The sequence below is a fragment of the Prunus mume genome, linkage group LG1 (genome assembly GCF_029339155.1).
Source record: "Prunus mume cultivar Tortuosa linkage group LG1, ASM2933915v1, whole genome shotgun sequence".
NCBI classification, from domain to species: Eukaryota; Viridiplantae; Streptophyta; class Magnoliopsida; order Rosales; family Rosaceae; genus Prunus; species Prunus mume.
In genome coordinates this window covers 20,423,148-20,449,847 of record NC_142698.1, presented here as the reverse complement: position 1 = coordinate 20,449,847, position 26,700 = coordinate 20,423,148, and the positions used below count along the sequence as shown (strand labels likewise).

Here is a 26,700-nt window from a genome sequence, read left to right as displayed (position 1 = left end):
AAGGACAATTTAATGGGCCTGGTGGTTGCAAAGCAGGCGGGATTTCACCCATAGAAAGAAAGAAAAAGCAAAGCAGGCCGGATTGGGCCCAAACTTATGAACAACGAGCCGTGTCCGTGGGCCTGGTTTGACATCCGAAGTGCTCCTTCCCCAATCTCCCCGTATCCATGGAGACGACGGCAATAACTTAATTGATTTTGCAGATTTTGATTTCTATAATTTCCGATAAAACCATCAAAATTCTCAGCCTCAGCCTCAGCCTCAGCCTCAGCCCTCAGGTGATCGATCTATGTTTTGTTAATGTTATTTTCTTCGTTTGGATTTGCATTTCGTGTTTTTGAATTGTACTTATAAATGAGATTTGTTGTATTAATTCTTAAATCGATCTCTGCTTCAGTTTGTGTATGTATGTATCAAAGGTAGATTCGAATGCGATGTAAACAAATATGACATGATTTGATCCGTGATTTGCTCAATCTGATCCATATGTGCAGGACCAAAGATGAAGGCAGCTCTGCCTTTGCTACTATGTTTGGTGGCTTTGCTTGTTGCGCCTCAGATTCTCTCGGGGTTTCCCTTGCCTTCCACTTCCACAGTGCCAGCTTTCCTCTGGTCACCTCATTACCATCAGTATGTACTACTTCAGCTTACTACTTTATAAATCAAGTCAAGCTTCAGAGTCTTAGGCTGCTCTGTTTTTTTGCCCAAACTTCTGAAAATACTTTAACACAACCAGTTGCTGCCTTTCTTTTACAAGTATATACGTCGCTTTTATTTATATTTGGAGGGCGAAAAAAAAGAAAAGAGAATTTGACATACACTAATGCTCGCCTTTCTATCAAATGAATTTCCGTTCAATTTGAAATAACGAGTAGTTCTTGCTAAATCATTCTTTTTTGTTCCTCTATTTTTCTCTAAATTGTGGAGTGGCTTCCGGTTGAGATTGACTAGTAAAAGCAAGATGTGTGGGTGGATCAACTCATAAGTTGCCACTAAAATGAGGATCTACTCAGGAAAACACTTGACATTTCTTGGTTAATGGAGGGATGCTGCACTACATTCTGCAGTTGTAGCTTCCCTATTAACTAAAACTCCCCTTTCTTCTATCCAACTTATTGTTGGATTTAGCTAATAGGTGTGATGCAATATGGTTAATTCAATGATATATGTGCTCCTATTCTTTTTGCCTCCAATATTGAGAACTTTTGACATTTTATATTCTTTTTTCTATTAAGAAGTATCAAAGACAGTGATACTTTATCAAATTGAACATGTTTTCAGTTGTTAACGCAAGTATCAACTGAAATAATTGTGTTAACAAGCATCAAGCAGGATCTGTAATAATTACTCTGGAGTTTTGGTTATTTTGTAAAGTTACATCATGTTTTCAGTTGTATTCTCGACATTTCATCTATTTTGTTAGTTCTTTAAGAAACATCTTGTAGTCGGACTGCAATCATAATGTGTGCTAACCTAGTCTTTAAGGTTCAGTTTCAAGCTGGGAGAATTGAATTTCACTCCTAGAAAATTTCAGCAACTTATCACTTTCAGTTTCTTCCTCAGAGAACTGGTGACCCTAAGGGGCTTAAATTGTCTAGGTTCTTTGAGGAGGCAAAAGATGACCTGGGAGAGGAGAGTGAGGTGTTCAGGATACTCTTCGAGGGAAGCATTTTATATATTTTTAATTTAGCTCTTGAGAAAAAAAAAAGTAGATTAAAAACTGATTTACCATCAAACTCTTGGATACAGTCAAACCATGTTGTCTTTTCTGCATGTGGTATCTCTTTTGATGGTGATATACTGTCCACTTTGTGATTTTGTCAAAATGATAGGGGCATTGGTAGCATGCATCGTGTACGTGATTTTTAATTTCATTAAAAAAATTCTTTGGCCCATATTATAGTGCCCTTTGTTCTTCTTTGTGTACTGATTACATGCTTTCATACAACAGAGTGAAGGCAGCCATAAATTATCAGACTATCTCTCCAAAGGATTTAGCTAAGTCTGTTCTTTCAGAAGGTGGCTGGTCGAACGTACTGGTATTTTGTTTTCCTTTTTTACAGTGATAGTTTACTGCAGTTAGTTTTTTTGCTTTTTATACTTGTTTCATATGAACTTCTAAAAGAGAGAAGTTGTCTCTTTGGTTTTATATTTGTTTTGCATTCTTAAGTTTTTAGCACTATTGATATTGTCATCTAAGTTGAATGTATGTATTTGTTTTCAACTTCATAGTGCTCTGGAAACAAATTTCATCAGCATTTGGAGCTGGCTCTTGTCTTCGTTGGTAGAGAGGTAAGAATTTTGATGTATTCTTTTCGTTGTGTAACTTCCCTATACATGTTCCCAATCCATTAAAATCTACTTCATATTTGAAAATCCTTTGCAGTGACGAGAATGAAATACAATGCTGAGCAATTTGTTCTTGTTTGCTTACATGTCTAGCTACTTTATGGGACTTAATTGTGACTGCTTTTCTAGAATCAAAACAGTTGCTTGCTTTGCATAAAGTACAAGACCAAGGAAATAATATGAAATTGGTATTTTAACTTCCTAGACATTTTTAAATGATTATAAGCATCACACTCTCTGAGAACCGATTAGATCTTTCAGAGTCATAATTGATACAGCTTTCACTTTTTGGGTGAGGTTTTTTATTTACAAAGCAATACAGTGAAAACCTTTTGCTGTTGTGTCTATATCTAGTGCTACTAAATTAATACCTTTGTTTTCTTAGTTACAATCTTCAGATATTCCTGCAAACAAACATGCAGATCCAGCCCTTGTGGACTTGCTCAAAGTAAGTATAGAGTTTGCCTAATTGCATCTGACTTTTGGTTGAAAATTATGATGAAACTTTCTGCTTTAATAGCTAACATTCCATGGTTTTGAACAGGGTTCTTTCACAGGATCCAATTTCTCAATGGCCTTCCCATATGTTGCTGCACCAGAGGAGGATGCTATGGAAAATTCTTTGGTGTCAGGGATTTCGGAGACTTGTGGGCAGGATTTTGGATTCAGTAACGTTGCTTTCTTGGAGTCGTGCTCTATTGAGGGTGAAAATTTTCAAAAGCTTGCAAACCTGCAATCGTTCCATGTAAATGAATTTGACAATTATGTGTTATACTATATACTTTTTAGGTCTATGAAAAAGATCTGATATCTTATTTCCTCAATAACATTTTGCAGGATTATCTTGGTTCAAGGACGGAGAAGAGATCCAATGGAGAAGTAGATTTGGTTGTGTTCTGCCATAAAGGATCTGGTTCTTCCAAAGAACTTGACCAAACACATACGGAGGGTATGTTAAGTTGAAACTGTTAATATGTAATAATGCATATAAATCATGGAAGTTCTTTGGTTGTGTACACAAGTCACACTGGTCTAGGACACTGTCATGCAAATATTTCAATTGTGCAGGTAAAATTTTTTCCGAGCTTATTAGTTCCATGGATCAGTCTGGGGCAAAATATGGAGTTCTATATGTTTCAGATCCCAGTAAGTCAATCCAATATCCTTCTTATCGAGAAGTGCAAAGGTTTCTTGCTGAAAGTGCTTCAGGAAATGCATCAGCCAATTCAACAGCCTGTGATGAAGTTTGTCAGATCAAATCATCTCTTCTAGAGGGACTTCTAGTTGTAAGTGTCCTTCTTCCACATTTTTCATGTTTTCTATTCTATGGTTAAGTGTTTGTAGCTTCTACAATATTACATACATTCTAGTTTCTTTTTTTCGTCAACATTTCTTTTGAAGATTTGCTTAAATACAATGTTGTAACAACTTTACTTAGTTATACACGGAGGATGACTTATTCAGATCTTTTTTTGTTAAGTACTTCTCGAACATATGTTATTGTACCTTTCTTCTTCTCTTGCACAAATTTTTACTCTGCTCCACGTGGTTCATTGATTTTGTGGCATGAGTTACTAATGCATTTCAAACTGACCCATCTGACTGCTTCTTATCAATGAGCTTGTGGAGACATATATATATATATATCTCTCTCTCTCTCTCTCTCTCTCTCTCTCTCTCTCTCTCTTCATTTCTTCCCCCCTTTTGATTGTTTAAGGAAGAACTGTGGAACCGTTCCTAATGCTTAGTGACATTTACATGTCCATACGGCCAAGAGTGACACATATTGGGTGGTCAGTGAATATTTTAAACTTACGAACTGAAGGATTGAGTCATAGAAATAAGCCAAAACTTGCCATGAAATCCCAACTGTTCCTGATTTGTTGGAGCCATAACAGTCTGTTCCAAGATTTCTTGGGTGATGGTAAGAGCAAAGTAACAATTCTTCATGATTGCTTCTTCCAAAATCAGGCACATGGTAAGTGCAACAAAGCAGCAGCAGCAGGTAGTAATGGCTAGTGTTGCTGCTGTTGCCACAGCTGCATGATTGCTTCTTCCTATCTCTCTACGGTCCACATTGTACTCTGATATTTCTCAGACAAAATGACTTATTTTGCCACTCCATGCATATATATATAATATACAGGGAGCTTCAGTTGAGGGATCCCTCAAATAAGCTTATTTGAGGGACACCCTTGTAGGGCCCACTTTGTATTGTATTTTACTAATTTAAATTGTCTATTTTGTAGATATTCATTCAAAGATCATCTCAACAAAAAATTACTTGAATCTGAAATCATTTGACCACTCAATTGAAATATTGAAATTGTAGTACTTTCTTGAAGCACCGTGTTCATTGATTTTTTAGGACACAATTGGATGTCGAAACGGTTTCCGATTTGTCTAATTTTTTGCAAAGATGATCTATGGGTGTAGACTTAAAAAATAGATAGTTTGGATCGTTGAAAAAAAAATCGTAGGGGACCCTAAATGGTGCCCCTCAATAGAAGGGGACTATATATATATATATATATATATATATATATATATATATGGGCGCTCTGGTAACTAGTACTTGTCATCGGGAAGTCGGAATGTCCATTCCACAATTATTCTTTTTATTATTTTCCTCTTCTTTGGTCCATAGATGCCTCACACTCACGCATGCATGTTCAGATATATTGATGTGTGCATTTGTAATGACAAGTATGCAATTCAACAGCCTCCTGTTCTTTACAGATATGCAAATAATATGACTGAGATGCAGAGTCCTGACGTTGTTTCTTCTTGCAATGATGTTTCAGGGAATCGTTTTGCTTATAATCTTAATATCAGGCATTTGTTGTATGATGGGCATCGACACTCCAACAAGATTTGAGGCACCCCAAGAGTCTTGACTTGTATGTGCAAGAAGATAACACCTATCTGTTGTGGTGCTGGGGCTGGGTATTGGGTCTTAGGTATCACTCAAAGTAGTTGCTTGTTATTATATGTAGTGGCAGTGGGTTGTTACCTTGTAATATTTGTTTTTTTGTTTTTTTTTTCTCTCTTTTTGAAAACCTTGTAATATTTGTTCACTTGCTCAAGAGCGTTATATTATGTTGGCAATAATGATTTAGGGTTATCGTTAAATGTGTACCCTCCTGATAATGATTTTGACCCCGGTCGGTTGTCTATGGCTGTGTAATTTTTTAAAGTACAGAAAATTTTATCCCGTGCAAGGGCCAATTACTCATTCCTTGTCGACATGGAATAATTCCTTTTAAGTGATTGATGCACGGGTTCCCCTACTAGTACTACCCCTTGTAATGAAATTCGATTAGATTATTTACTTATCAGATTCTCTCATCTTTGGACTCTGGGCAGGGCAGATCCATGGTAATAGTAAACCTGTAATTACAGGTTAAGTTAATTAAAACTTGATATCCCACCAACGTAGTTACGCAGGGAGTTTCCTGCTAGTTGCTATTATTGAAAGGCCAATTATATAAGAGCTACTTCCGGGATCTGGTGCTTTTTGATAATGGGTTATTTTGTGTTCCTACTTCCTACCAATTCCCTAGTATATATATACAGGGAGTTTCAGTTGAGAGATCTCTCAAATATGCTTATTTGAGGGACATCTTTGTAGGGCCTTAAGATTACGGATTACTTAAGATTAAAATGTAGTAAGATTATTAACTTATCTTGTGATTCTTGTACTTCATTAAACCACTAATTAAGTGACTTGATATATATGAATTATATAGAAAATTTACATATACATGTTGATGCATCGACCGATGGGTATCTTGTTAAGCCAAATGAGCCAATTACATAGAGAACATACTATATATATATATATATATATATATATATATATATATATATGCATGCATTAATTACTTCCCGCTGAACCAGTGAATATGGCACCTTCTGCATATGCAAGTGGCTTTCTTTTTATTATTAAAACAGCTTCAATCTATCATTTGCAAATTGTAAGTAGTACTATCTAGCTAGTCTGTCTGAAAAAATGTATATGTAGGAGGAAAGAGAAAGGGAAAGGGAAAAGGGAAAGGGAGGGAAGGCGAAGGAACCTTATATCTTTCCCTTTTATTAACCAAAGTCATCCTTTTATATATCATTCTCTCCTCCCCGTTTCTCTTTTCTCCCCTATTAATTCCACCATCCGCCATACATATGAGCTTCTTTGAGTACATAATGGATCCATGATCCATCCGTTCTTCTTCCATTGCCTTGCGTGTAGGGTTTAAAAGGTATTGTGCATCCAAGGATGAATTGCCAACTCCTTGTATTGAGGGATTCCTCAAATAATTTTATTTGAGAGACACCCTTTAGGGTCCTCTACAAACGATCCTGTTGAGGTCCAATCAATTCACGGTTGGGCACGAATAAATTCCCGGTCTAGTACGACCCATAACTTGGGAAGAAACCCAATTTGGGTACCCAGGAGTTTATCATATACGTTTACACACGTGCCACGCCAAGTAAATAAACAACACGCCACGCTACAAGTTTAAGTGGACCCAAGCCACGCGAGTGCCTGGGGCTTCTGAGCGAGTTGTGGTATGAATGGTTACTGAGCTTTCATGAGGCCCATTGATGAGCCGAGAAATGGAAGTTTTGGGCTGTTTGGGAGCCCCGAAACTCAAGTCCATTTCTTGAGCCCAAATATGTGGGTAAGCGTAAAGGAGATAAAATAGCTCATTACCTTAGAAAAGATAGCTCATCACTTTGGGAAGTTGGCATATCCCTTTAGTGAACTAGCCCATTACCTTAAAGAATGGCCCAAGTGACTAACAAAATATCTGAAAGTCTCCAGCACATGGCTGGAGACAAAATCATGACAAAAGCCAAAAGCCACTCATATCTGTAGGCTGCTGGAATCTCCAACACATGGCCAAACGCAAGCCATCAGAAAAACCAAGGGATACTTGAGCAAAACACCCTTCAAACCAGTGCACACACACATTTCTTTCCCCCCATCAGATCTAGCCATAGAAGAAGGGAGAAAAGAGGAAGAAAGATGGTTGAAAATAGGAGTCTCCCACTGAAACAGCTGCGGGAAAGGGTCTTGAGCACCCAAAAATCTCTGATTTTGTGCAAATGGGCAGAGTGCATTTCACCAAAATATGATGATTGAAGAGATGAGAGGATAAAAGAATGGAAAGAATTGGCCAAATCAGATAGAAACTATTAGGGTTTCTTGGAAAATAATAACTTCCAGCACCTATAAAAAGAGGCATTTCCTACCCATCATCACAACCCACATATGGAGAGCAAGCTTTATCTCTCACCTCTGAAACTCTGCAATTTCGTGCTCAGTTCATCTTCCTCCTCCTTAGTTTTCCCTCTTGGCAGGCTGTTCTAACACTTGACAAAGTCTTTGTCAAGTTGCCAGAAAAACACCCATTGCCTTCATCTATCTCCCCATCTCTCTCTTCAACGAATCCTCTTAGAATCCCTTCCCCGATACCTTAAAAACTCTGTTTCTCATAAGAAATCACAACCATTTCTCTCTCTCATGCTAAACTCATGAATGCTCAGCTCCCATGCCACAAGCTTTTCATGCCAAGTCGAAAATTTATCTGTAAGCTGTTGTTATTTTTGTTGGTGAAAGTAACCAAGGTGTTTCCTAAGGCATCTCTGTCCTTTCAAAGCATTCTTAGGGCTGGATCTTCGAACTCAGGCTCAATGGGCAATTTCATCCATTTTGCTATTTACGGCAGCTGAGGCCCATAGTAGCTGCAGAAACGAAAAGCCCATACAGATCCAAACCACCTATTTTTTAAATCTACATTCATAAATCATCCTTACCAAAAATTAGACAAGTCGAAAACCGTTTCGACATCCAATTGTGTCCTACAAAATAAATGAATATGGTGCTTCAAGAAAGTACTAAAATTTCAATAACTCAATTGAGTGGTTAAAATGATATCGGATTGAAGTGATTTTTTTGTAAAGATGATCTTTGAATGATTATCTAAAAAATAGATGGTTTGGATTAGTGAAATACAATGCGGAGTAAAGCCCACCATACATTATATTTCATTCATCTAAACTGTTTACTTTGTGGATATTCATTCGAAAATCATCTCTGCAAAAAATCACTGGAATCCGATATCATTTGACTACTCAATTAAACTATTAAAATTTTAATACTTTCTTGAAGTACCGTGTTCTTTGATTTTGTAGGACACAATTAGATATCTAAACAGTTTTCGATTTGTCTAATTTTTTGTAAGGATGATCTATGAATAAAGACCTAAAAAATAGATTGTTTGGATTATTGAAAAAAAAAAAAACTTGTAGGGTGCCTTAAAGGGCGTCCATCAAATAAAATTATTTGACGGATCCCTCAATAGAAAGGGACTATATATATATATATATATATATATATATATATCCTCGCTTGGGATGATTTGTTGATATAAACAAAAGGAGTGAGGAATCAAACTTAGGACCTCGAGTACAGAAAAATATATTTTTAACCACTTGAAGTACAAACCCTTTATACTTAGGATGATGAGACCATGATAATATATCTCTCATATATATATGTGTGTGTGTGTGCGCGCGTGTGCGCACGTTAGTTCTAGCTAGCAAGGCTAGCATTGATTCACAAAGACAGAGAGGTGACCGGACTAGTTAGTTGAGTGGTGCGGTTGGCAAGTTGTCTTTGGCTACATGTTTCTTTCTGCTCCTCATGCCAGGCCTTTGGTGATATCAAAAATTCACATTAATTCATTAACCCATAGCTTAATTGCCTTCAAGTTAAAGAGGTACGTACCTACTGCATTCATAACAAATATATTATAAAAAGTATCTAAAGAATATCTTGTAGAAATAGAATGGTAGATGAGTAAGTGAATTGAGGTTTTAACAAAGAAATTTTTAACTCGGAAATCACTGTAGATAGAAAACATATTATAATTTTGAGAAATAGCTCAAAATGCCATACTTTTTATATAAAAAAATTCTTTTGAAAATACCACTCATCCCTTAAAATTTTAAAACTACCACCTATAAATACATCTTTATTGTCCACTGATTGCATATATATCACATTTTCAAAATTTTGTTCTCTCTCTGCTCGCTCAGCTCTCTCTCTCTCTCTCTCTCTCTCTCTCTCTCTCTCTCTCTCTCTCTCTCTAGCGCGGCTCTCTGTCTCTCTCTTTACTCTAGCGCAGATCTCTGTGTCTCTCTTTGCTCTCTCTCGCAGCTCTGTCTCGCTCTGCATTCAATCACGAACCCTTCCCTCGACCCCATATTTTAGGTATGTCTTCTGAATAGCTGCTTGCAACCTTAAAACTCTACTGGATCGCCTACCTCGAATGGGTAGTGTTGATGGTTATTTTCTTAATATATGTTGGATTTTGTGAAATTGGTTTTATTTTGATTGCTTGAGTTTCTATTAAATTGGTTTTGGCTGTAATTGCTTTGGGTTAGGTTTTTTGAATCTTCATACTCATCCATCTGGGTTTTTACCAATTGCATTTAGATTGCTCTGGATATGTGAATCTTGAAACTTTGGATTTTCCATTTGATGTAGTGGATTTGTATAGTGTGATTGTGATGAATCCTTATTCATTGCTGTGTTAGTGTTGTAATGCTGTTGTGTTCATGTTATTTTGCTGTGGTATTGCCGTTATATTGCTGTTAGATTGCCATTGTATTGTCGTTTTGTATTGCCTGGTTATTGTGGCTGTATTGTGTTAATGAAATAATTTTAATTTTTGTCATGGTTAGAAATGGAGACAATTGTTATTTTGGTTTGCTACAATGAAAAATGGGTAACCTCAAAGAAGATGTGCAAATACAAAGGGGGTGACTCAAAATGCTTAATAGTTCCACGGACCATCACATTTGCTGAACGGTTGGATCATGTGAATCAGATTGGTAATACAAACAGTAGGGAAGACAATGTTTGCTTAAAGTTCTCATTTTTGGTGGCCTTGAATGAGTGGAAGCACATAAAGATTGAGGACAATGATGATGTCAAATTTTTTATGAAGCGATCTGAAAGTGTAGCCTTGGTTTTCCCTTCGCGGGATAGTATTGGTTCGGTGGCGATTTATTTTGCATGTCTAAAATGTAGTCTAAAATGGATGTTGTTCGACTTAATCAATATGTAATTCTTGTATTTATAATTAACACAAATCAATCTCATAATCATCCCATTATTAACTAGTAATGGGTCAAGATAAGTAAATCAAATGAAACAAAATAAGAAACCCAAAATAAACACAAACAACAATTTCTAGCATATTTTTATCGCCACTATATAACTACTGTATTGCCATTTTATTGCGTTTTTGGCAGAAACGAATTATGCATTTCCTTTGTTTTTCAGTTTTGCCATATGTCCATTTTTTGACCTTTAAGTTTTCTACCCATTATGCAAATTTTGTGTTCCATTTATGATTGGATTGAGCACAGAAAAATGAAGAAAACTACATTGACCAAATGTCAAAAATGGATACAAAAAAGAGTATAAGTCAGTGGAAACGAACTTATCGTTTCAAACAAGTAAAATGTTATACCTCCATAAAGAGTAATTATGTTTATATATCGAGCAGTACGAAATAGTTGAACTTCACAATCTAAAGAATAAGTATGCTAACGACGATTGTAACTCGAAAACAAAACCAAAAAATGGAAATAGTTTATGTGCCATGTAAGGTAATTAGCCACCGCCATCGACTGTACAATATTACATTTCACCATGTACGACATGGCTGAAGACCCTGTAAATTATTTCACCTTGCTACACAAAATACCCAAACCAAATGGCTCTGTCGAAATGGATGGATGGCCATATAAAGCACCTCCAGCACAGCTTCAATGTCTGCATCTTCATATAAAGGATTTCCTAACATAATTAAGAAGCACAGTGAATTTCCAAGTGATAAGTGAAAACTGAACTCAATTCACTGACATTATCATATTTACCTCATATATATGCCTCCCCCCTTAATGCCTTAATCGCAAACTTGAGTCGGTAATATGTGATCTTTGAAGGGTGCCTAATGTAGAGACTATAAATGAACACCTACAATTTCCTTTTTTTGGATGAAACAAAACAACAAACAAACACAGAATCCAATTGCATAAATCGCTAAAACCATTAAAACCACAATGGAACAGGAATAAAACCATAATAAACTAGCAATAAAATAGCACTACGATGCTAATATAATACCACTAACATGACAATCCAACATCAATAAAATAGGAATACGATACCAACAACAACAACAAAACAATAGCAGTTTCAAACAAAGAACAAAGAACATACTCCTTCACTGTTTCAAACAAGGAATCATCACAATCAGACAATTTAAGAGAAACCCTTAAACCCTAAACCAATTTCATAGAAATCATACACCCTAAACCAACTTCAAAGAAACCCCTAAATCTAAAGAAAATGATGATAAACCGTACCTTTTGGATGTGAACGGTGAAGTTAAGCTTCAATGAATAGACACCACTGAGGGAGGAAGACCAATGTGTTAGAGAGAGAGAGAGAGAGAGATTGAGAAAGACCGAAGAGAGGGTGAGAGCTGAGCGAAGATAGACTGAGAGTTGAGCGATAGAGAGACAGAGCGAAGAGAGATTGAGAGTTGAGTGATAGAGAGAGATGGAGCTAAGAGAGGTGAGAGAGAACAAAAATTCTGAAAAAATAATACAAATTTATAAATAAACCCAATCCTAGACATGTATTTATAAAAAAACCCAAACACTATTTAAACATAGAAACACACCCAAAATCAACCCCAAAGTCAACAATTGTATATTTTTTGGGTGTGTTTATAAATGAGTTTTGAGTGTGTGTAATGATGGGTTTTGGGTGTGTTTATAAAGTGTTTTGGGTATTGGGTTTTTTTATAATTTCAGCTCTTATTTTGGGTGTTTTAGTGAAACTCCCAAAAAATAATGTGTGCAATCAGTGAACAATAAAAATGTATTTATAAGTGAGAGTTTAAAATTTTAGGAGATAGGTGGTATTTTCAGAAAAAATTATAAAAAATGTGGCATTTTGAGCTATTTCCTTATAATTTTCTTCTTTTGGTTTAAAGGAGGGCTGAAGCCCAACAAGACAAACTTTACGCAGAAATCATTATGGGCCTAGACACCCGCCCCAACAAAACACCACACACAAATCTTCAAACAAGACCTGGCCCACAGCAACTGGTTGATCCCGCATAAACAGATCATTCATCCATGACACATTTTGGATTCTTTAGAACCAACCAACCACCGAATATTGGCCTCAAGGTTGAAAGACAAAACAACGAAATAACAATACGCGCGTGTTGTATAGTTGAAGGAACTGCTTATTGCACATGATCGTTTGTCTGTCTGATGCTCCACAACAATTAAGACATAGCGGTTGACAGGTTTGAATTCCCACAACATCATAGTTGTGTGTGTGAGTCTTCTTTAGTTTAGACTATCACTTGTACTATAAAAATCAAAATCAAAATCATTAAGCAGTTTTACCGGGCTTAATTATTAAAGTAAGTAAATCATTAATATATTTTTTTCTCGTTTGTTTGTTTTGCAAAGGAAGTTTCTTTGGTGTATTCGCTTTGTTTGTTTGATTGGTCTATGTTGGCGTAGTTTGCAAAAATGAAACACCTGATCAACCACTAGGGAATAAGATGGGATGGGACCAAATGAAAGATTATTAGACGATAGTGAGTGATGAATGTGGGATTGGGAAGGTCATGGTTGGTTGGTACTCGATATGTTGGCCTGGTGGTGAGAGTGAGATCAAAATCAAATGGCAAGAGAGAGGCAAGTTATTAATGACAGCTGAGCTGAGCTGAGCTAGCCCCCCCAACATTTCTCACCCCAACCATCCTCAGCTTCAAGCAAGAGATGAGTGAAAACGCATCATCCTGAAAATTTGAAATGGGACCCTCACCAACTACCAGCCTCTCTCTCTCTCTCTATCTCTTATCTTATGTAAGGGGAGGAGGGGAAACTATTTGATTTTGTCAAGAAGCAAAATTCCAACAATGGTTTACCTGTACCAGCATAACATATGAAAGAAATGCACTGCATTATTTTTTGATGAGCTTTCAGTCTTATTCGCAGCAGAGACTAAATTTCTTTCTTCAGCATTCAACAGCTTGTGAGATTTCTTCTCCCTCCCTCCCCTGTCGTTCTTTATTTCTTTGCTTGCCTAGTTATGTATGATTCTATTAATATAGTGTTTGAAATGGGCATTGGCATGTATTAATTGAAAGGTTTTGACTGGATAAAATATAAGTTGGGGGCTGCAATGGAGGAATATTTGACCTTGTCTTGGTCTCTTTTTCTTTTGGCCAGTTTCAGTTACATTGTCTTGGTCAAGAATGGCTTCAGCAGACATTCACTTTTAAGTTTTAACTAACAGGAGTTTTCAAGTGCTATAAGCTTCCAGATTCATGCTACTATTCTCTCCGTGGTTTGTTTAACTTGTTCATAATTTCTCTGTTCTCTCTTTCAGGCTCGGATATCCTCCTTCATCTTTCTTTTTTTCCTATAGATTTCTGAAGAAAACTCACATAACAAAGAAGAAATAGGATTCTCAGTATACCTATAGATTTCTGCAGCTTTATTATCATATACTCTTCATCAGTATAGTGGACAACCGAAACATCATTTTGCAGTTCATAGAGAGGTACTGGTCAGAAAAGAAAAGAAAAACAAAGACTACCCTAGTAAATGAAAATATAGTTTCCATTTTTTGTTTGCGAAAAGAAATTGAAAGTTTTGCTTGTTAATCCACATATCCACTACTAGTGCTATCATGCATTAAAGAAACACTCATGCTGTGCGGCCTGTGCCTGTGCCTGTGCCCCTCTCCAGTCTCATGCAACAGATAATCTTTATCATCTAAAGTTGAACTTATTTATTTGTTTATTTACCCTACAGAGTTGGGTTGCAGGACAAAGACATTCAGGGAAAAACATGGCATCAAGAAACCCTGTCCACAGCCTTCCTGAAAAGATTCATTCCTTACTAGGATTGAAGTCACATCTGACTTCCAGCTGGGTTAAATCTGTTTGTGATATAATAAGAAACCAACCTTCTCAAGGACAATCCACTGAGACTCACTTAACCATTACAAATTTTGAGATAAACAGTTGTTCAGAGAACCGTGATGATGATGATGATTTAAGCAATGCTGCCTCAAATATTAGAGGTAAATGTAAATCCCTTGGCAATGGCATATCTATCTGCTGCACTGCATATATTTTATTTTCTTACAATGTCCATCTGAATATGATCATTCTATTCATCAAACACCTATACCTTCTCAATTCTCTCTGTGTCTGTCTACAGATGAACTTGCTATCTTGACTGCCCACATTAATGAATTGAACAAACAGAGAAGGCAGGTTCTAAATGAATTTCTGGACCTGAAAGGTTAGTCATTGTTAACTTAAGTATCGTATTTTAAGGGAGATTTCAAGTCTGATGTGTTACCAAGCGTCCTTACCATCCTATTACAAAACTATGAAGTGTTCTTACTATCCTGTCAAAGAAAGTGTTTTTACTAAACTCCAAATAAGACCAAAACTTGTGAAGAGTTTATCGAATAAAAATCTGTGCTTCCCCAAAAAAATACTTCCAGATTCTTAGATGCGCATATATGCTGTATTTGACCCAAAACAATTTAAATTGCAGAATTGTGCTAACCATATATTGTCATTGCAGGTAACATTCGTGTGCTTTGTCGTATAAGACCCATCACAATAGGGGAGAACTTTGGCCGTTTCAGGCCTGTCGTTGCATTAGATTCGAGTAATGTTCATCTAAGACTTACTGATAATAAGAGTAAAAGTTACAGTTTCGACATGGTTTTCCACCCAGGCTCATCACAAGGTGCTTGAGTACATCAAAACTTTCTGGTTGTACGTTTGGCCTTTGAGGCTTGTTGCAACTCCAGGCCAGAAAGAAAAAAAAAAGGGCCAGTTGCAACTCTTCATGTGCTAACTTACAGAGAGCCATAATTGTTGTGATTGAAAATTTGATTATTGAAAAATTTCAGATGAAGTCTTTTCAGAAGTTGAGCCAGTCATCAAATCTGCACTTGATGGCTACAATGCATGCATATTTGCATATGGACAGACGGGCACAGGGAAAACCTTCACCATGGTGAGGAATAAGGACTGTCTTATGAAATTTTATAGGCATTCTATACATGCAAGTAAAATCTTGACATAGCCAATAAAGAAATCCATGTCATGCAAGTGAAAAAAAAAACTTAACTGGAAAGTTCAGTAGCCCAAAAGTCTCAGTTGCGTGCCTTGATCTGCCTGACATAATTTCAGTATTAAAGTGTTCTTATCTAAATTGTGTAGGAAGGAACTCCAGATTTTCCCGGAGTGGTGCCCCGTGCAATCGAAGCACTGTTTAAGCAAGCAGTGGATAGTAACCATGTGTTTCTATTCAGTTTCAGTATGCTTGAGATTTACATGGGAAATCTCAAAGACCTGCTCATTCCTCAACCAACAAAGGCAATGGATCCACTGCCACCATGGTAAAATTACATGCTGAATGTTTTAAGGCTCATGAGCTACGCAACTCACCATAAATATACTCAATTTGAGCAATAACAGATATTAACTTGATATACATTCTTGGCCCAGTCCAGAATAGCTTAAGCCTTTTGAGGTCTCAGTGGTTGTTTAATATTTCTGTTTTATTGAGAAAATAAAAAATTCTATTAATACTAACAAAAAGGAGTCCACTTAAATGTACACGAAATGAAAATGAGAATGGATAGGACTATCAAACAAAAAATATAACAATTTGGATACCAGGACCCCCTACACTCCTAGCTATAATGGCCTGCAGCCTTTCAATCCATAAGAATAGCAGAGAGACGAGTCTCTTAGATTACGTAGAAACAGAAGTCCATAAGATGACCAGAATCTGATCTTTTTCCTAGGCTCCTCCTCCGTTTAGTCCACTAAAACCTTCAAAGTTGTTCCATGTAACCCAATAGCAGAGAGAGGGTTAACACATTGCATCCCAGAAAACCTTGGCTTTCTTTCCACCAGTGGTTGTCTAATAGAAATCATAGCTCTGGTTGTAGGAGGCCTTGAGTTCGAAACCTCCAATCTCCATTCCCCCACTTCTCCACTGATTTGCAAGGTACATGATCGGGCTGCACCTCTACACTTCTCTCTATCTGCATTTATCTACCTCTGCAAGCCTACATGTGAAGGAAGCTAGCTTAACATATACATTGTTGGTCCATTCCCTAAAGCGCTTAAGCTTTTGGTGTCTTGTGGTTGCCTAACAGGATTAAAAAAAAAAAAACATGGGCGGTGAAGATGATTAATTGAAAAATGAAGGCCAACTTGCTACAGGTTTTATTTTGTGTCCACATCAACTTTGATAATTTATCTTTCCTGAAAAATTCTTTATGGGCTTTTTAGCCAGTTACAAATTTGATGAAGTTCAATGAACTTAATTTCACTTCTTTGTTCATTATATTGGAGGGTTGAGGAATTATATACCTGACTTATAGTATGCCTGAAAATATGACTGCATATGATAATTAGTTCCAAGGCTTTGTACTGACCACTACTAGGAGTGTTTTTCTTTTTTTTTCAAATGTTTTTTTCCCTGCACAGAGCATCAGACAAATAAAGAGCTTCATTCCTTGTCTATTTTTGCGTGTAGTTGCATTTCATTGTCACCTTGCATCTCTATCAGTTGTGTTTGTTATATAGCTCACCCCAAAAGATTATTTAAGTATTGAAAATAAATGCGGATGCTTAACAGATTTTAATGGTGTAACCAGATACTAGAATCATTTTCTAATGTAGTAGTAACACATGTAGTAGCTTTCTAGGATTGTTAATAGCAGGGTATACAAACCCGCAATTAACCCTTAAAAAATGCCAGCTACTTAACCATTGTTTTCATAATCAAGCAAGACGTTCACGCATCTGAATGAACATATCATGTCTTTGCAAATGCCTTCGGGAATCATTTGTTTTGAACTAAAGTGGTGAATGGATGCTTGAAGTAGAGTATGTCTTTTTCATGTCTTATCAGTTGAAGAAATTCAAAGTGATATTGGGAAAAATTTCCAAAGCAGCACTAACAGTAAGTTATTGCTAATTCCCACGAAGAGGAGGAAATGATGGAAGTGAATTCGCTCAATTAATCCTCTCATGGTCTCCTTAATTACATGAAAATTGTTGGCTTATTGCATCCCTTTACTTTCGTAAGTTCTATTTGTTAGTTGTGTTAAGCATTGCCTTATGAAGTAATCCTACTTTTACTTGAACAGCCTCTCGATCCAAACAGATCCAAAGGGTGGGATTGAAATTGAAAACCTTGTGGCTATTCAAGTGAGTGACTTCAACCAAGCTTTGAAACTATATAGACTAGGGTGCCGGTTCAGGTCAACTGCATCAACAAATTGTAACGTTACTTCCAGCAGATCACACTGGTAACTACTTGCCCTAATAGGAAACTGGCTGTCTCAGATATGTCTTCAGCTTTGGTTACTGGTTTTGGAAACAATACTATTATGTTCAGAGACTTTCTATTTCTGCTGTGGTAGCTTGATTCGCATATCAGTCACATGTAGTGGAGCGCCTGAGAGGCGACGAGAAACAAATAAAGTTTGGTTTATTGACCTGGGGGGAAGTGAGCGTCTGCTGAAGACAAAGGCATGGGGAAGAAGACTAGAAGAAGGAAAAGCCATTAACTTGTCACTTTCTTCTCTTGGAGATGTCATCAATGCCCTTCAGACTAGAAAGGGCCATGTACCTTACAGGTAAGAAACACAATGAATCATTATGCATTGATCCCTACTACTCGGGATAAGCAGCATACATCTCCCTTTTTGTTATTTTGTTATTAAAGCCATATCGTTAAAACTTGAATGAGAAATTAACTCTCCCATAGCCTATTTTAGTGACGGCAAGAAAATCCCACTTGATCAAATTAAATAATCAACGAAACCAGCATGCTTTTCAGTTAATATATTATGCTTTGGTACTTGGTATGAGTAAGATACTAACAAGATTTCGACTCTACACGCTTGTTAGTGTGTAATGAGTTATAAGCAATAAGACCTCACCAGTTATGATTCACTTTTATTATATAGATGGCTAATTACATAATAAGTTTTTCTTTTTTCACTAATGACAGGAATAGCAAGCTGACGCAGGTTCTTAAAGATTCCCTTGGTAATACTTTACCTCACTGGATCTACAGTATCATTCTTAATTGTAATGACTACCAAGTGACAAGAACATGCCCTACTCCAAATTTCTATGATAAACGAGGTTCTTTTGTTTTTACCTATCAAGGTCTGCCACTAAAAAGGTTTCTTGGAGTAAACTATATGCATGCAGCATCAACTAGTTATGTTATATGCCTGCTCTGGAGATGGCAAAACTTATTTTTTAAAATACCCACCTTTTTTTTAATGGCTGTTTCACATGTACTTCAATTTTTATTTTTATCACCGTGGTCTAAATATCTTTTCTTCCCTTGATTTTATACTTTTAGGAAAGGACTCAAAAACTCTAATGCTTGTCCACATCAGTCCTAAAGAAGAAGATCTCTGTGAGACAGTGTGTTCTTTGAATTTTGCAACAAGGGTGAGAAGCGTTCATCTAGGGAATACAGATTCAACTGTAAGTAAATGTGATGATCTGTTTTTTTATATTAAATCTGACAAAGTACAAATTCCTTTTGCCTTTTTATTTTGGCTTAGTGACAGTACAGATTAAAATTACCACTATGAATTACACATAAAGATAGTCTCCAAAGTTGACCAAAAAAAAAAAGTCTCTAAATAACTTTGACAAAGACGCCCTAAAAGAAGCCAAGAATCTAATCCTATCCCAAAGTAGATCCACTTCCTCTTCCTTCTTGTCAACATACCGATTGTTTCTGTCTACCCAAACAATGCACAAAGAGCAAAAATAGCAGACCATCAAAGAAAATGGCCCCTTTTTGTTAGCCTCTAAATTGCAGTACCTCTCCACCAACAAGAAATAACAACCCCAACACACATCCCTTCAAACACATCAAACAACCAGTGTGCAGCAGTCCCTCCTCCTTTTAATACAAAACACACCAATGTGGAGTGGAGACAAACATGCGTAAGGCCTTCTTCTCCAGATCATATCACAAGTATTTAGCTTCCATGGACCACTAAACCAGGTAAACTTTGCACCTTAATGGTCACACCAGCCTTCTAAAATTATATGGCTCAGCCGTTCCTAACAATTGAACACCATACAGAGTTTTCTCAAGTGAGAATCTCCACAACCATTTGCCTAGTAATGCCTGATTTCCTTTTAACAAATTTCCAATAGCTAACCCACCTTTTCCCCAGTTCCTGCACAAGATCCCAATTGATTAAATGATAATTTCCTCCTCACCACAGCTTTCCCATAAGAAGTCTCATTAATTTCTCTAAAATCCTAGCTACCCCCCCTGAGAATATGAAGATAGACAAAAAATAATAATGCTACCCTTCCCTCTCCTCCAGCCATCTAACATTTTCCACACTTTTTCTGTCACCAGATTTAGAAAAAAGATAATGCAGAAGGGTTGCTCCCAAAGATAATGCCTAAATAAGTCAGAGGTCACTCACACATCGCACAACCGAACTCTTTAGTAAGGACTCTAACTTCTCTCCCCTACATCAAAATGCACCATCATGCCTTACAATCCTGAAGCTACCCAAACAGTTCAATAATTTTAACCAGCCTCTTTCAGTGAAATTGGAGCATGATACTTGATTGATGTCGACTACATTACATAAGCTAGAGAAAAACATTTGAACTAGAAAAGGAAAAGAAGGCACATTAATACTAATAAGAACAAGTCTAGACACATGACAAAGTGCACGATGTTAGTCTAATGAGTATGTTATAGTGAAAAAGAAGAAAGCTTAATCATTACTCACTTTATCGTCTTTAACAAAACTATTGCAAGTCTTGAAGCCGTTTATGCAGGAATCATACACATATCATAGAAGGGCGGAAAAGTTGTGTAAAAATTAAAATCATAACTAAGAATATTGGTGCAAGAAAGTAGATTCATTTGATAATGAGTAATCATAAAATCAGTTTGCTGTATTACCTGGTTAGCTTGCTGCATGAATCCAAGTGCCTCATAGGAACCTCAGCTTATGCAAAAAGCTGATTTTGTTTCTATTATAAATTGTGAACTCCGGTGCCTTAATAATGACTGGAAGAAATTGAAATCAGGAAGAGAGGCAGAAGGAAGTTGCAATGATCAATCTGCAACAAAAGATGAAAATGATTGAAGTTGAGCGCCAGGATGTTAGAATGAGTATCAAGAAGTTAAATGAGGAATTGGAGAAATTAACAGGGACAACCCAATCTTCCAGTGAGAAACTGGATGCTGAAAATTTATTTAACAACTTGCCCCAAGCTAATCTTGAAATAAAAAGGAGCAAGACTAGAAATATTGCAGCAGCTCCCTCTTCGCAGGTACCAAGGTTTATGAGACCTACTATTTGCAGCAGAAGAAAATCTGGACCCGAACACCTAACTTTTGAAGAGAAAGTGAGATTCCCTGCAAGAAGGAGAAGACCAATGAACCATCATGCTAAATCTGTAAATTTCCCTGTAAAGGGTACTTCAGAAAACAACTCAGAATGTAGTATTTCCAGAAATAGCTGTTTAGTGGCTTTGAAGATGAAACGTAGTGCAGATGTAGAAACAGAATACAGTCAGGATCTATCAGAATGTGACATTAAAGAGGTTGTATTCCCAGAACAGGAAGCATCACCAAAATGCTCCAATCATCACAGAGATCGTAGCGAGGAATGTGAAAATAGACATAAAAGTAATGCTTGTTCTGCAGAATATTATGTTGATAAGTGGCTACTCCTAAATAAGAATGCACCTGCTACCAGGAGTCATTTTCACAGGAACAAACGGATTCCAGCTATTCCTACCCCAGAGAAGAAACATATATGTAATGGACAAAAAGAAAGAGACCATTTGCAGGATGAGGAAGTTCAAAACTGCAAGAATGCAATAGAACAGATTGTCAACCACAACAAATTGAAGAAGCATGGTGATGTGGAGGGATCTCAAAGGTCCATGCAAGAAGTGGTTATTACCACACCTCCCACAAATTTGAAGGATTTTGACAATATTGACTCAACATGTAACTCTGATTCTCCATCAGACGAATTTGTTGAAGATATAATAACACATACAAAAGACAAATTAGATGGCGTGCCAATGGAGACACACATATGCAACACCATTTATCCACCTGATATTTGGTACAGCAGTTTGCATTCGAATGAAGATGATAATGGGGTCAACACTTTATCCCCAAAGCAGGTACCATTTTGTGAAACAGAATCCTCAGACAGTTTCTTGTCAAACAATAGCAATTGGTGCCAAATTTCTACCTCTAATTTAGCTTATAGCATTTTGGACTCGAGAGAAGATTCTGGAATCTCAATTTCAAGAATAGAACTAAATTCAGGCTGTCAACAAGTGCCTACCACAATACGTGGGGAAGAATGTGAAAAGGAAGATCTGAACACGTTATTTCAGAGCTCTGCAGAAGGAATAAGACATGGCCTACACAAAATGAGATCTCAAAGAGCTTTATTTATGGAATATGTAACTCCAAAGGAAGCAATCAAGCCACAGCAACTGATAAAGTCACAAGAAAATGATATGAACTCAGGTAAGAAAGATAATTATGTAAATACATGTTCAATCTTTTTGAGCAATACTTTCATCCAGAAGCCTTTTCCTTTGCAAAAACACCTAATCTCCTAATGATTATGTTCTGTTCCATGGTTTCACAAGTTTCTCTTCCTCTATTTTTGTCAGGAATACGCCATCTTCTTCAACAGAAAATTCAGATTCTATGGGCCAGTGCTCTTCTAGGGTTAGGATTTCAGAACTTGGGACTAGAGCAGGAATTCTTCCTCGGTTTAATACTTTGAAGCAGCTTCAGTAGGTGACTATAAATTTAAAGTCTTAGTAAATTAATCTTCTCATGATTCTGTCCATTTGCTAGGTAACAAAATACAATGAAATAAAGCGACATTCATATAAAAATGTGCATCGAAAAATCATATCACAATGTTTACAAGTTCAATATCTTAATTGCTTTTATGAAGCTCTTTCAGTTTCAAGTTCACAAAGCAAATCTGATTTGTACACGAAATTGAGATAACTGACAAAGACACTATATAAACCACTCTTGTGACTCTCCTTATGCAATTTCTACTTCTGAGAAGCTAATGAAGTGTCTCGTTAACCACGGAGATTCATAGAACATATAAGCTCTATATTTGGCTTCCTTGTATATCATTCTTTTAATAGGTTTAGATGATGACAGGAGCTTGCTAGGTTGGTGTTGGCATTTTGTTAAGTATCTTTCTTTCTTTGACACACCAAATCATGTATGTTGTGCCTGAAGAACAATTTGTAGGATATCATGAGGGTGAAGAGCAAGAATAGTCATGTTTTTATAATCTCTCAGCAGCTCAAAAGGACAGAAGACGTTACTTTGGAAAGAAAATACCTGCTTGTTGATGAAACCCTGGTAGAGATACGGTGATGCCAAGGAGATTTCAGATCTGGTTAAACTGGACGTTGGAAGAATTGGATTATCAAATCCTGGCTAATGGCTATTCAGCAAATTCAAGCAGCTCCCCAAAATCTTGTTGCAGATGTCCAGCCAGTTTCAACTGCCTGAAAATCTTATACAGGACTTCATATATCCTAGTGCATTCAAAGTGGGATTTGTCTCCTGCAATGAATTCATGAACTCTGTTATTCACTTCTATGGAACTCCTTCCTGGAGTCTTCTTCACACCTGTGTCCCTCATAACTTTCCTTAGCATGCCCGATTCATTCCACCTACCCAGAGAACCATATACATTAGACAAAAGTGCATAATTTCCACTATTATGGGGCTCTAGCATTATTAGATGTTGCAAAGCATGTTGTCCAAGCTCCGCATCCCCATGAATATTAGAAGCGGCAAGAAGAGAACCCCATATAGCTGCGTTTGCTTCAAATGGCATCTGTCTAACCAATTCGTGTGCCTCTTGAAGATAACCAGCACGCGCGAGTAGATCTATCATGCAGCCATAGTGCACAATTTTGGGTTTAATCCTATACTTGGAAACCATGATGCTAAAATACCAAAAGCCTATCTCAACCAATCGACCGTGGCTACAAGCAGAAAGGATGGCAATGAAAGTGATATCGTTAGGCTTGATTTTAACCCTTTCCATTTGAGCAAACATTTCAAGGGCTTCTCTTCCGAGACCATGCAAAGCCAGTCCAGCAATCATGGTCGTCCAAGTTACGACAGTTTTACATTTAGTATTTTCAAAAACTTGAAGGGCTTTTGTTATGTTGCCTGACTTGGCATACATGTCAATAAGTGCGTTATTGAGAGAAACCAGCTTACGAAATTCATGCTTCTCAATATAGTTATGGATCCACTCCCCCAAATGGAGAGCCCCTAAATGGGCACATGCAGAGAGTGCGGCTAACATGGATATCTCATCAGGCTGAACATTCTCAAGCTGCATTCTCCGGAAGACTGTGATGGCCTCGTGGGGGCAGTTCACCTGAGCATATCCGGCAATCAGGGCAGTCCAAGAAATGACATTCCTAATCCTAGGGGGCATAAGTTCGAACAAATGGCGGGCATTGTCGACATCACCTGCCTTGGCATATCCTGCAATCATTGCGTTCCAGAGGGCGACATCCCTAAAGGCAAAGGCAAACGCAGCAGCTCCGTCAAACAGTGTGCGGGCGTCGGAAACACATCCACAAGAGGAATACATATGAATGAGGGCAGTGAGGACGCTTGCATCCATGTCAAAGCCAATTCCTATGATATGACAGTGAATCTGTGCGCCCACCAGTCGTTGAACTTGAGGTGGAGCCAAGCGAACGACGGCCTTGAGCACAAAAGGGAAGGAGTAGGTGTCAGGGCGCAAGGCGGCGAGTTGGATTCTGTTGTAAAGAGAGATGGCGTGGGAGGGAGAGGGAGAGAGAGCCTTGGCCTTGATGATGGTGTTATAGAGATAAATGCTTGGCTGGCCATGGGTGCGGGTGAAGACGGAATAGGCGTAATCTGAGAAGCCAAGAGAAGAGCAGGCCTGGATGAATCGGGGAAGGGTTCGGTTGTCCTGATGAAGGCCTCCGGCTACCATAAATCCATGAGCTTGCTCTATGTGTTTGAGGTTGGAGCACTGTCTCAGCCTCAGCCTCAGCAAGGACACCACCTCCGCCGAAATGGGATGAAATGGGAGCTCTCCTCCGCTCCTCATGATCTCATTCATACTAATTTCAATCAATGTGATGATGGATGGATTGAAATTATTGCAATGTAATTTCAAATCTGTGACAACTAAACACTGAGGGGGTATTCAATTGAGATTTTAAAAGATTATTTAAGGATTAAAAAAATTCAATGGATTTAATGACTTATATGATTTTATTGATAATTTTGTATAATCAAGATTTTTAACTTTTGGATTTTAAAGATTATATCATAGGGAAATAACTCAAAATGCTACTAATTTTATAATTTTTTGTGAAAATACCATCATTCCCCAAAAATTTTAAAACTACCACCTATAAATACATCTTTATTGTCGACTGATTGCACTCATATCACATTTTCAGAACTTTGGTTCTCTCTCAGCTTGCTCAGCCCCCTTTTCTCTTTCTGTCTCTCTCTCTCTCTCTGTCTTCACTTTGCTCTAGTGCAGATATGTCTTTCTTTTTGCTCTAGCGCAGATCTCTGTCTCTCTCCTTGCTCTCTCTCTAGCGTAGCTCTCTCACATCCCTGTCTTGCTCTCTGTTCTGAATCACGAACCCCTCCCTCATCCAGTGGCGGATCCACCAGGGTCAGACGACCCATGGCAGATCTGAATTTTAGTGGTAGGATCTGGTTTTTTCCCTTGGTAGCCATGGAAGCGACCCTATGGAGAAGAAGAAGCTTCATGGGCTAGCTGGGGTTTTGTTTTATATTTATTTTAAATTGCTTGGCAAAACTACGTCGTTTTGGCCAAGGCAAATTTTTTAAATGACCTAGCCAAAACGACGTCGTTTTGGGCTAGGACTTTAAAAAAAAAAAAAAAAAAAAAAGGAGTTGAACCCTCTAAACAGCACAAACCCCAAAATTCACCACCAAAATCCCAATTTTCATATTTCTCCTCAACAACAACCCTAACCCCAATCTCCCCAAGACCTCCACCACCTCCTCCCTTGCCACCGCCGCCAAGGGTGCTAGCTGCCGTTCACTACCAGCCGTCCCCACCGCCGCCACTATTTTTGTGAAAGTTTACAATTCAATTCAAGTAATTTTTATACCTTGTAATATTGTTTTTGACATTAATTATGAGTGAAAGTACTATTGTTTCATTTTCAATATTTTTTTCATCGTAAAAAAATATTGGGTAGTTTACACTATGACCCCATGAGTGGCAATTCCTGCATCCGCCACTGCCTCGACCCCATATTTTAGGTATGTCTTATGAATAGCTGCTTGCAACTTTGAAGCTCTACTGGATCGCTAACCTCGAATAGGTAGTGTTGATGGTTATTTTCTTAATATCTGTTGGATTATGTGAAATTGGTTTTATTTTGATTGCTTGGGTTTCTGTTAAATTGGTTTTGGCTGTAATTGTTTTGGGTTAGGTTTTTTGAATTTTCATGCTCATCCATCTGGGTTTTTACCAATTGCATTTAGATTGCTCTGGATATATGAATCCTGAAACTTTGGATTTTCCATTTGATGTAGTGGATTTATATAGTGTGATTGTGATGAATCCTTGTTCACTGCTGTGTTAGTGTTGTATTATTGTTGTGTTCCTGTTATTTTATTGTGGTATTACTGTTATATTGTCGTTATATTGTATTATATTGATGTTATATTGTCATTGTATTGCCTGATTATTGTGATTGTATTGTGTTAATGAAATAAATTTTTTCATGTCAGAAATGAAGACAATTGTTATTTTGGTTTGCTACAATGGAAAATGGGTAACCTTAAAGAAGATGTGCAAATACGAAGGGGGTGACTCAAAATGCTTAATAGTTCCACGAACCATCACATTTGCTGAACTGTTGGATTGTGTGCATCAGATTAGTAATACAAGCAGCAGGAAAGATAAGGTTTGCTTAAAGTTCTCAGTTTTGGTGGCCTCGAATGAGTGGAAGCACATAAAGATTGAGGACGATTATGATGTCAAATTTTTTATGAAGCAATCTAAAAGTGTAGCCTTGGTTTTCCCTTTGCGAGATAGTATTGTTAAGGTTCGGTGGTGATTTATTTTGC

At 37.3% G+C, this 26,700-nt stretch overlaps 3 protein-coding genes and 1 long non-coding RNA gene across 18 annotated transcripts; 2 read left to right on the top strand and 2 right to left on the bottom strand.

Moving 5' to 3' along the window:
* Nucleotides 1-139: 139 nt before the first annotated feature.
* LOC103320246 (2-C-methyl-D-erythritol 4-phosphate cytidylyltransferase) lies at nucleotides 140-5,481 on the top strand. The gene is made up of 9 exons (XM_008221931.2): nucleotides 140-278; nucleotides 495-630; nucleotides 1,952-2,039; nucleotides 2,233-2,292; nucleotides 2,735-2,797; nucleotides 2,894-3,094; nucleotides 3,187-3,298; nucleotides 3,418-3,635; nucleotides 5,154-5,481. The coding sequence occupies exons 2-9, from the start codon at nucleotides 503-505 to the stop codon at nucleotides 5,244-5,246; spliced, it is 963 nt and encodes a 320-aa protein (XP_008220153.1). The 5' UTR covers nucleotides 140-278; nucleotides 495-502; the 3' UTR covers nucleotides 5,247-5,481.
* A 5,470-nt stretch (nucleotides 5,482-10,951) lies between these two features.
* On the bottom strand, nucleotides 10,952-12,852 carry LOC148921256 (uncharacterized). Its single transcript, XR_016127058.1, has 3 exons — nucleotides 11,794-12,852; nucleotides 11,302-11,411; nucleotides 10,952-11,221 (listed from the first exon to the last, which is right to left on the bottom strand). It is a non-coding gene; the product is annotated as an uncharacterized LOC148921256 (long non-coding RNA).
* Nucleotides 12,853-12,943: 91 nt separating this feature from the next.
* LOC103323967 (P-loop containing nucleoside triphosphate hydrolases superfamily protein) lies at nucleotides 12,944-22,506 on the top strand. Of its 6 annotated transcripts, none has more exons than XM_089052577.1 (14): nucleotides 13,146-13,489; nucleotides 13,687-13,804; nucleotides 13,886-14,020; nucleotides 14,288-14,545; nucleotides 14,686-14,769; nucleotides 15,061-15,228; nucleotides 15,395-15,501; nucleotides 15,708-15,886; nucleotides 17,654-17,815; nucleotides 17,930-18,145; nucleotides 18,523-18,560; nucleotides 18,886-19,013; nucleotides 20,601-22,068; nucleotides 22,218-22,506. In XM_089052577.1, the coding sequence occupies exons 4-14, from the start codon at nucleotides 14,311-14,313 to the stop codon at nucleotides 22,331-22,333; spliced, it is 2,901 nt and encodes a 966-aa protein (XP_088908703.1). In that variant the 5' UTR covers nucleotides 13,146-13,489; nucleotides 13,687-13,804; nucleotides 13,886-14,020; nucleotides 14,288-14,310; the 3' UTR covers nucleotides 22,334-22,506. The 6 variants fall into 6 exon arrangements, with proteins under 6 accessions (XP_088908690.1, XP_088908703.1, XP_088908694.1 ...); XM_089052568.1 differs by having other exon boundaries at nucleotides 14,275-14,545; XM_089052573.1 differs by lacking the exon at nucleotides 13,687-13,804 and having other exon boundaries at nucleotides 13,847-14,020; nucleotides 14,275-14,545.
* LOC103320087 (Pentatricopeptide repeat (PPR) superfamily protein) lies at nucleotides 16,031-24,763 on the bottom strand. Of its 10 annotated transcripts, none has more exons than XM_089052610.1 (4): nucleotides 22,918-24,762; nucleotides 20,473-20,931; nucleotides 18,006-18,138; nucleotides 16,031-16,564 (listed from the first exon to the last, which is right to left on the bottom strand). In XM_089052610.1, the coding sequence occupies exon 1, from the start codon at nucleotides 24,695-24,697 to the stop codon at nucleotides 23,024-23,026; it is 1,674 nt and encodes a 557-aa protein (XP_088908736.1). In that variant the 5' UTR covers nucleotides 24,698-24,762; the 3' UTR covers nucleotides 16,031-16,564; nucleotides 18,006-18,138; nucleotides 20,473-20,931; nucleotides 22,918-23,023. The 10 variants fall into 10 exon arrangements, with proteins under 10 accessions (XP_088908736.1, XP_088908740.1, XP_088908730.1 ...); XM_089052614.1 differs by lacking the exon at nucleotides 18,006-18,138 and adding an exon at nucleotides 16,872-16,980 and having other exon boundaries at nucleotides 16,031-16,647; XM_089052604.1 differs by lacking the exon at nucleotides 18,006-18,138 and adding an exon at nucleotides 16,872-16,980.
* Between the last annotated feature and the right edge of the window lie 1,937 nt (nucleotides 24,764-26,700).

What these genes read in the sequence shown, in the direction of transcription:
- LOC103320246 (XM_008221931.2), top strand. Translation starts at nt 503, where the DNA reads ATGAAGGCAGCTCTGCCTTTGCTACTATGTTTGGTGGCTTTGCTTGTT. An exon ending in CCCTTGTGGACTTGCTCAAA is followed by an intron (nt 2,798 to 2,893) that starts GTAAGTATAGAG and finishes GGTTTTGAACAG; the next exon opens with GGTTCTTTCACAGGATCCAA. An exon ending in CAAACCTGCAATCGTTCCAT is followed by an intron (nt 3,095 to 3,186) that starts GTAAATGAATTT and finishes AACATTTTGCAG; the next exon opens with GATTATCTTGGTTCAAGGAC.
- LOC103323967 (XM_089052564.1), top strand. Translation starts at nt 14,311, where the DNA reads ATGGCATCAAGAAACCCTGTCCACAGCCTTCCTGAAAAGATTCATTCC. An exon ending in TGAATTTCTGGACCTGAAAG is followed by an intron (nt 14,770 to 15,060) that starts GTTAGTCATTGT and finishes TTGTCATTGCAG; the next exon opens with GTAACATTCGTGTGCTTTGT. An exon ending in AAGGGCCATGTACCTTACAG is followed by an intron (nt 18,146 to 18,522) that starts GTAAGAAACACA and finishes CACTAATGACAG; the next exon opens with GAATAGCAAGCTGACGCAGG.
- LOC103320087 (XM_008221745.3), bottom strand. Translation starts at nt 24,697, where the DNA reads ATGAATGAGATCATGAGGAGCGGAGGAGAGCTCCCATTTCATCCCATT.